Source organism: Theobroma cacao, chromosome 3 (assembly GCF_000208745.1).
Source record: "Theobroma cacao cultivar B97-61/B2 chromosome 3, Criollo_cocoa_genome_V2, whole genome shotgun sequence".
Classification (NCBI taxonomy): domain Eukaryota; kingdom Viridiplantae; phylum Streptophyta; class Magnoliopsida; order Malvales; family Malvaceae; genus Theobroma; species Theobroma cacao.
Genome location: NC_030852.1, coordinates 24,339,771 through 24,349,367, shown reverse-complemented (window position 1 = coordinate 24,349,367; position 9,597 = coordinate 24,339,771). Strand labels below are relative to the sequence as shown.

General features: G+C 30.6%; 1 protein-coding gene across 1 annotated transcript; it reads right to left on the bottom strand.

The window, feature by feature from the left end:
- LOC18604908 lies at positions 566-4,494 on the bottom strand. Its single transcript, XM_007037605.2, has 6 exons — positions 3,948-4,494; positions 3,496-3,596; positions 2,525-2,622; positions 1,866-2,068; positions 1,593-1,645; positions 566-1,016 (listed from the first exon to the last, which is right to left on the bottom strand). Exons 1-6 carry the CDS (start codon positions 4,324-4,326, stop codon positions 993-995), a joined length of 858 nt encoding a protein of 285 aa, XP_007037667.1. The 5' UTR covers positions 4,327-4,494; the 3' UTR covers positions 566-992.

Sequence of the window (9,597 nt, the reverse complement as noted above, 5' to 3'; positions counted from 1 at the left end):
TTTAATCAACATGTTATGTCAAATTTTGTATACAATTGTCATTAGAAATAATGTCCATTATTTTTACATTACAAGATAAGGATTCGATTAAATAAAATAAGCAAACAAAAATTCAATTGACTAAAATTAAAAAACAAAAACTTAATTGGGTATGATAAAGGTACAAAAACTCAATTACAAAACGCATATAATTCAAGAACCTTTTTACTATTTAAGCAAAATATTGTTTTATTGATGAAAGGTCAATAAAAAGTTAAATTATTAAACAGTAATATGAATTGATGCACGCAGGCCTTTTTTTTTTTTTTTTCAATTTTTGGTGTTGAATCGAAAGAAAAATACTAGGATGGTTAAATGGTGAAAAAACCTAGAGTTAAATGATGTTATTAACTAGTGTATGCTAATAGTTAGGTTTACGTTTTATTATTTTTTTAATTACTCTAATTATAAAAAATCAAATATTATCTAAATTAAGTTTGATATTTCATCACAACTTTTTTACATATATAGTTTACAAACCTATTTTTGTACATACTACAGATAGGAAATGCATTTAATTCCCAAATAACAATGACAATCTACTGTATTATTGATTCTGAATTCCATACCTGTGTACTATGATATTTTAGTAATTTGTACATACTATAGTCTGACCCACGCGAATCGCGTACCAAACACTAACAATGCCTTCGAGGTAAGAGCACAGGGGAGTAAGTTGAATGAAAATTAGATTTACTAAACCACAGCTTTTGCGGGAAAATCATTAAAAAATTTCTTTACACACACAGCCAAGTTGGCACCCCTACCTCCCTCCTAAAAGAAACGAAAAAACATGTGGCAAAGAAAATGAAACACCAATGCCAATGGTTTCTTATATTTGACAGAGAGAGCTACCAATTACCTGCCAGAACTTTATTCTACAGAAAGTGTTCCAACTTTCCAAATCTGATGACAGCAATGATTCACCATGTTGACACCAGCTTCTGCATCTTCTATGATTTGTCCTTCTCCTCATCCTGCAATTTAGAACAAAATTTAAATACCTTCATTTAAAAGATCTATCCAGAGTAAGAAAGAGCTTTCAGCATATCGACACATCAAATTGGAATTGGTTGGAAATTGGAAGGAAACTGTAATGCAACGAAACCGCAGCCACGCTGTGCTCATGTGTCCAACAGCTCAAGCATAGGCCATTGTACTACGTCCTTAATAAATTACATCAGGTAACATCATAATTGTGGGTCATATTATACAAAGAAGCCTGCCTCCCTTTCTTGTTTACATTTTCTTTTTTCTTTTTTTTTTCATTTTCAAATGATAAAATGATTCTTTTAAACTGAGAATGGGTACAACCATAAAATCAGAAAGCTACAAGAATCTAGAAATCACATTGCTTTGGATTCAAGCTCATTTTTTCATTTTTTTTGTAAAGTCTAACTTAGGTATATGAATTCACTCATATCAAATAACTTTTATTTTCACTTTTAGCAGTCCAATCTACCCCAAGCAATTTGACAAAGATATGAAACACAACAAGACATAGTCCATAAACCTAAATACAGTCAAATGAAGAATGGGAGAACTGTGCTTACCGAACTGTCCACCATTTTATCAAAATCATCATCAAAGCCGTCATCTCCATCATCTGAAGCACCAAACATATGATTAGCACATTAAAAGCAGTTCACGTAAAAAAAAATTTCTCTGGAAGATTCAGTTTTCATTTGCAGCAATTGCTAGGTATATCAGCAATCTTGACTATAAAAACAGGAATGCACACTCTAATATAGAAAAAGAAAATCCATTTCAAGGGAATAAGGACAATTAGCAGACCACTTTAATGTTTCAAGAAAGAAATTTTGTACCAGGGCCTTCATCACTGTCATCACCCAAAAGGAATATATCCAGGTCCTGTTCAGCGGATGAGGTCGAAGTTTTACCATGCTCTTTGGTTTCCTTTGCCTGTGGTTTAGAAGTCATTTCAACATTTGAAGAGTCCTTCACTTTTTCATCCGTAACTTGTTCTGCAGAACTTTGCTTAACATCTTCCATGTACCGCTTCTCATACCTATAGGGAACCATAAATTATCAGGGTTTACTGCTACTTACAAGAAAATGATGAATCAAACCTAAGGAAATGTGCATCAGTGTGAGGAAAATTCTGAAAGTACTTTGGGATCCAAATGTACAATTATCTAAGCAATTAATTCTAAGGATCTGTTTAGATAAATTTCAAAAGTCAATTGAAAAGAAATCAATGCTAAACGAATTAAGTAGCTGTTTTGCGAAGACTTAATTATACTATGTTGGAATCATAAACTTGGTGAAACATTTTATTTAATTATTTTTGGTTTGAAATTTGAGCAAAATTTTTAAAATACATAAACTAAAGAAAAAGGACAAGTGCAGGGAAGCATTCATAATCTGAACTACCAAGATTGAGACAAGCTCAATTAAAATGAAGCCGAGAGTTCAAATTCAGAAAAAAAAAAGGATGCTTAATATTGAAAGAAAGGTTACTTACGGTGCAATGTGACTGCTTACTAGTATAAAGTATATCCTCCAGAATTTCGTTTCTCGCATAACACGTGGGCACAACTCATATCTTAACTTTGAAATTTCCTGGAATTAGCATAAAAGAACAAAAAGGCATAGTTTTAAGAAATAGTAGACTTTGGTTACTGGAACTATCAACATCCATATTCTCATGCATGTATGATTACGCTTATCATGCTAAACATAAAAAGTTACATTCGTAGTTTATATGAAGTAAATACACATTAGACTGGTCAATTTGCCCACAACAAATTCAGAATAGAAATTGCATTAAAAAAAATCAGAGTTAAAAAAGAAAATAAAAAATTGTGCATATGATTCAAACCTCAATGAATGATTTACTTCCAACAAATGGCCATATTTCCAACAAAGACAAAAATAAAACACCAAACTCTCACTTTACCAAGTTTGATGCAGACCATGTTATTAATGGATCATAAGAAAATAAAAAGAAGAAGCTAATTTGCATTTTTAACTAGATTCAAAAGGATCACCATCATTTTCAATTTTTTATTCTTGGTCAACATTTTTCAATATCTCACAAACTCTTTTCCGAAGGATTCTAGAAGATTATGGCTACCATCTGCCTATTATATTTCATCAAATTGGGAAATAAGTATGGGATAATGTTAGAAAATTTTCTGCTTCGAATGCAACACTAAGAATAGACAAAATGATGACTGATTGGAAGGAAAGAAATCCAAATGCAATTATATTTATGTAGCGGTTGAATATATTCTAAATGTTATTTGCATACAATTATCATTTTAATCATTCACATCATAAAAGTTAAAAGAAGACCTTAAAACCTTCAAAATGAATTAATACCTTTATTATTTGACAACCTGTTTGCTCAAAAGATTACATGCGTTAGAAATTAAGTATACTTTTTATAGACAACTAAAAAGAGCTCTCACTCTACATCAACAATGTATATACCTTAACCGTTGAAAGTACAAGATTGGCATGTTTTTCTTGCCACTCCGTAAGATCTTGCCTTATATTTGAGACCGTAGGAACATCAGACATTGGCGAATCGTCTGCAAATCCAGATGCTCATCAAATCAACTCACCATTAAATGCAGATAAAAGAAGAAAAAAAAAGCTGCATGCTTTTCTTTTTTTTTTTTCATTTTCATTTTACTCTATTTGAACTACCTAATTCCTAAAATACACTTCAGAAACGACATTTTTAATTAGAATAAATTCTAAACATAGAACATTAGAATTAAGCTTAAAGCTTGTACCATTACATTTGATATAATGAAATTCTATAATTTCTTTCTCAGTGATCAATCACAGCATTGACTTTTCAAACTCTCAAATTCACTTTCCAGTTTTCCACTGCCTACTTGTTCTCAGCATCCAAACAAAGTTAACGAAGTATTTACCGGGTAAAGGAAAATCCTGAAAGGTGCTCAAAGTAATCCCCTTGACAAAATCTCTTAATTCTTCATCAATTCCAAACCTCTCCAGCTCTTTCTCTTGCTCCACCTGCGTCTCCGTGTTTTGTGTCGGCGCAATCCCCTCGGCAAGAGACGACTTGATAAGGTCGGCTCGCTTCGCGGCTTCCACTCTGATCTGGTCGGCTCGTTTCGACGCCTCCGCCGCGATCCCCTTCGACCTTTTCGAAGCCTCCGTAACTATATCGCCAAGCTTGGCGGAGCCAATGCTCAGCTCTGAGGACCGCCGAGCCGCTTCCTTTGTCAGCTCCGAGGAGCGTTTTGCTGCTTCCTCCGCGAAGCTTCGAGCCTTGTTCCAAATGTCCATTTCGGTCCAAGCCCAAGGCCAATATCCACTTTTCTTCTTCGTTCTTCCTTTTCTTGTTGCTTTGATTTCCTCGTTGGAATGGTTAATGGATAGAACTTGATAAACTCAGGTTTATGTTTGTGTTTGTTTTTTGTGTGTCAACGTGTGCAGTGACAGTTACCATCTTATCCTACGCGCGCGCTTGATCTTGTGTCTTGTTCCGCTTCATATTTAATTTGGCTTTAGGTCTAAATATATTCCGGTTAATCAGAGAGGGTTCATTGTTTGGTTGGTATAAATGAAAACAATATTTTATAATACATATGAACGTATATATATAAAAATATATATGTGAAGTCCTATAAAAGTTTTGAAATTATAATTTATGACATTTTATCTAAATTTATATTAAAAATCAATTTGGATTTAATGAATTTTATTAGATGTGAATTACTTATAAATTTAAATTTATTTAAAGAGTAAATATCTTTAATGAATAAAAACTCTTATGGTATATATGGTTCGTAAATGAAATAGTCATTATGTTAAAATAGTATAAGAGGAATAACCATTTTATAATTTGATTCATGAAATGGAATATAAACGGAATACTATTAATCTATTATGATATTTGGTTAGTAAAAAGCATGTAAAAGAATATATGAGGAATAAGTGCAAAAATACCATTTTATCTTTCAATTAAAAATTAATATTTAAAACTTTAATATATATTTTAAAAATTTTATGCCAAATATCATTTTATCACTAAAAAAAATAATAACATTTTATTAAAAATAATGTTTTAATTAAGGATATTCAACACTTGGAGATGTTTATTGAATTTTGAAAATATAAAAAAATGAAAATCAAGAAAATAACAAAAAAAAAAAAATATAAACATGAAAAAGGGTAAGGATAGGTTTGCATCAATTCTATGTCATATCCCATTTTGGAAGGGATCGTGACCGACGCATGGAACTATGTAAAAATAGCCCACTAGACCCAAGTAAATTTGAATTCATAAATGCATGGGCTAGTTATCCGTTGTATCCACAGACATAAGTTCATCCGTAATCAAAATATTCAATAATTCAACAAGGCCACTTCAATACAGAACTTCTTAACGTCAAGTGTGGTGTTATCACATATCATGTAAATAGTCACAATGTTAAACAGTTGGGGTTCAACACGTATTCTGTGTTTATATTACTATGGTTCGTCCACCATAGTCTCAATATCAAAATGCACCCATATTCAAGGCTTAACACAATATGCGAAAACGTAAACAAGTTTATCAATATTATTTTCATATTATAGTTCATTATAACAAAACAGTTTACAACGAGAGTGGGCACATTGCAGAGTGTACAACATCAGAAGGCTGAAAAGAAAGTTCTACCACACTTACCATGAATGAGCTGGGCTATTACTCCACAAGTTGCCTAGCCAAACAATTTACTAATCTAAAACAAAATAGAAAAAAATAACGTGTGAGTTACAAAAATTTTGTGAATGGATGCAGGGAATGGGATACGCTAGGGGATAAGAGTTTTTTTTCTTGGTAATAAATCATTGTTGCAAAATAATTATGACAATTATGTAACTATAAATGCATTCAAAACTCATGATGCAAAAAATATAATATTCATATCAAAGCTCAACTTACAACACGTTTGCAAGGAGAAAACGGTAAGTAATTTATGAACTTTCAAGTTCAACATCTAACATTTAATTGAGAATGAACCATTCATTTAATAAATTATATCAATACATACCATGAGCAAACTAAGGGGAGAATGCGTACTTTCACCCAACTCATCCTCATGGTATTCTTACTCCCATACCGAGACTCATAAAAAGGGAAAAAGTGGTACAATTTCTAACTTAATCCTATGGTATTCTTACCTTCACATTGAGACTAGAACTAACATACAAAAGGGGAAAAGGTGGCACGTTGGCCAAGCTTAATCCTGTGGTATTCTTACCCCCACAAAGAGACTAGAGCCAAATATATGCAAGGGGAATGGATGGTGTGCTCACCAATCTCATCCTTGTAGTATTTTTACCCCACACCAGGACTAAAACCAATTACAACACAGTCAAAATTTTATAGAAGATCATACCAATTTATGTTAAACACATGAATCAAGGAAAAGTGGAGACCTTCTCAATCCATAGTCATAGTACTTACATTCAAGAACTAAAACCAATCACAACATAGTCAAAATTTTATAGAAGATCATACCAATTTATGTTAAACACATGAATCAAGGAAAAGTGGAGACTTTCTCAATCCACAATCATAGTACTTACATTCAAGAACATTTTAATCCTCCATAACCATTCTCAATCACATATATATAATTCTCGTACCCACACTAGCTTGAAGGCTAGAGTAATCGAGTGAACTGCAATAATAAAAAGGTTTGTCCTCCTTGTTGAAAATTAATACATAATAGCATATTTACATATATATAAGTTTTGAAAACCAATTTTCAAAACATTTCCACATCCATAGATACATTTTCTAAAATAAATATTTATGGGAAATCATACTCATCAATAAACCCTCAATTATTCAAATCATGCTTTCAACTTTACATACTAAAATAGTTTTAAAAATGGTGTACTCACTCACTTCGAAAATGGTGGCTTAAATCAAAAAGTACCAATCTACTTTAGCAATTCCAACGGAGTTTCGTTTTTTCTTAGACATTCAATAATTATAATAATCAATCCTCAATCCACAAATCACACAATAATCTAACTAAGCCTTTTCAAAATTAGTCGGATTCATTTACAACAAAATTTTTAGCTTAAACTCACTATTCTACAAATACCCATAAGTAGAAAATTCATAAAATTTTTATTATTATCTCAAGTAAGCTTAGATGCTAAGTAAAATTGCAAAACCTTTAAACTCCAACAACAAAGAGTAAATCTAAGCAACAAAATCTTATTTTCAAAATCTAAAAATCAAGTTTTAAAGATTCTAAAGCTTAAAAATGTCATATTTTTCTTAAAAACCTAAAACTAATTTTGAAATCATAAAAAATGGTGATTTGATCCAAAAAAAGGTTGAGAGAGTTTAAGGTTAAAGAAAATATCTTGAAAAATTGCTAAAGACTGAAAACCGTCGTTTCTTATGATATATTTATAATATTGGGTGTGAAAATACGTTTTTACTTTCTTTTTTTTAGAAAATGACGTCATTTATCGATAGATCGAGGCCATCTATCAATAGATAGGTTTCAAGGTTCTTTTAAAAACTTTATCATTACTATCAATTGATAGATAGAGCTATCTAACATAGATCATTTATCGATAGATTGGGCCATCTATCGATTGATCTGGCTATTTGTGGATAAATCTGGTCATTTATTCATAGATGTTCTTTAGGGTTGCTTTAAAAAAACCTTTCTAGATTATATCTATCGAATGATCAAGAACATTTATCGATAAATAAGCTTCAATAAGCAAAAATAAATCTTAGAAACATGTTCAATTGGACTTCTTTTAACACCAAACTTATTAAATTATCTTAATACATCAAAACATGAATTTTTTCAAAATTAAAACTGAGTTTTAAATTTTCAAAACACAAAATCATCATGCTCATCTAAGGATTTCTTAACTTAGCATTTTCCATTAGAGTGGGATTTCACATCCTAATCCTAGATGAACTTAAAAATCTAAAAAGAGATTAAGTTAGATTGAATCAAAACTCAAGAAACTAATTCAAGAAGGAATAGAATACATTGTAAATAAAAATACCCAAGCATCAACGTCAAAAAGGGACATGAAAAAAAAAAAAGAAGAGAAGAAAACTAAGAAGAAACAATTGGCAGAGGATAGCCAATAGGGTTTTTTTTTAATTCTTAAGTTCTTGGGTTTCGATTTCTTTTTTTAATCTAAGAGAATTGGGTTAGTTTGTAAAAAAGCTATTCCGATTAAAAGGATGGGCGATCGAGAGAATTCAATGAATGAGTTGTCTTTAAGAGTGAATCTTTCATTTAGAGAGAAGTTCTCACTTAGAGACAATGAAGAAGTTAGAAATAAAGAAAAGAGGAAAAGCAATACTTTTATACCAAAAGTAAAACTATGTCGTTTTAGTTTCCAAGAACAAGGAAAGTTTTGGTGGATTAGATCACGACCTGCATCTTGACCCAAACCAATTCTTAAAACCCAGTAGCTTGAATCCACATTGTTTTGGGTACTGAAGCCCAAGAAGAGAAATATTATAATACTTTTCTTTTCTTTAGGCAATTTGATTTTATAGGAGCATAATATAAGGATTTTGAATTTTAAGACACATTTTAGGGAATCATGAAATCTGGTTAATATAAATAATAATTATTTAAATGTAAATTAAATGAATTTTTAAGGAAGGTTACGAGTGGTAGCTTTCTTAAATTTTTTAGAGGAATATTGTTTATGAGAACTTGCCATGAGCGTTGGGGTAATCGTATAAATTATTTTTACAAAAAAAGTTTATTTTAAATAATTATTACCATAAAATAATAATAGAATCACAATATTAATGTTTTTGTGTGAGTTTGATAGAAAAGTAAATAAATAAAGATTCTCCTAGAATGGAATTTCAAGAGGTTATAAGTGATTATTTCTTGAAAATTTCTAGGTGAGAGATTTTTCTTGAATTATGCTATAAATGTTGAAGTTTTCAATCAATATTTCAATATGAAAGAGTTTTTGTTTATCTCAATCATGTAAATTTGATAAAAATGCAAATAAATAAGGATTATCTAATGATGAAATTTCAAAAGGGTATAAGTGTTAACTTCTTGAAAATTCTTAGATGACAGATTTTTCTTGAATTCTACCATAAGTGTTTTTTCCATATCAAAGAGTTTTTGTTTATTTAAAAAATATGAGAATGAGAATAAAATTAAACAGTAAATTTAATAAGTTAAAAGATGACACATAATTAATTAGGTACCAATTAAATGGCCGTTATGTGGCTGTTAATACATTCCTCACAAGTAACTGTACTCTAAAATCTAAATCTATCTTATAGATTAGAACTTATTTTTTTAAATGAATTTAAGTGAAACTAGAACCTCATTAGTGAAAATAAATTCACCTAGGTGGTCAATTGCAAGTCGAACTATCATAAACATGAGTCTTGAAACTCAATAGTTCGACTTAAAAGAAGTCGCTATCAATTTTTTTTGTTTAGGTATGATTGATTACCTAGGTGAATTTATTTTTCTTAATAAGGTTCTAAGCTTGACTTAAGTTCATTAAAAAAATAAGTTCTGATCTGTAAGATAG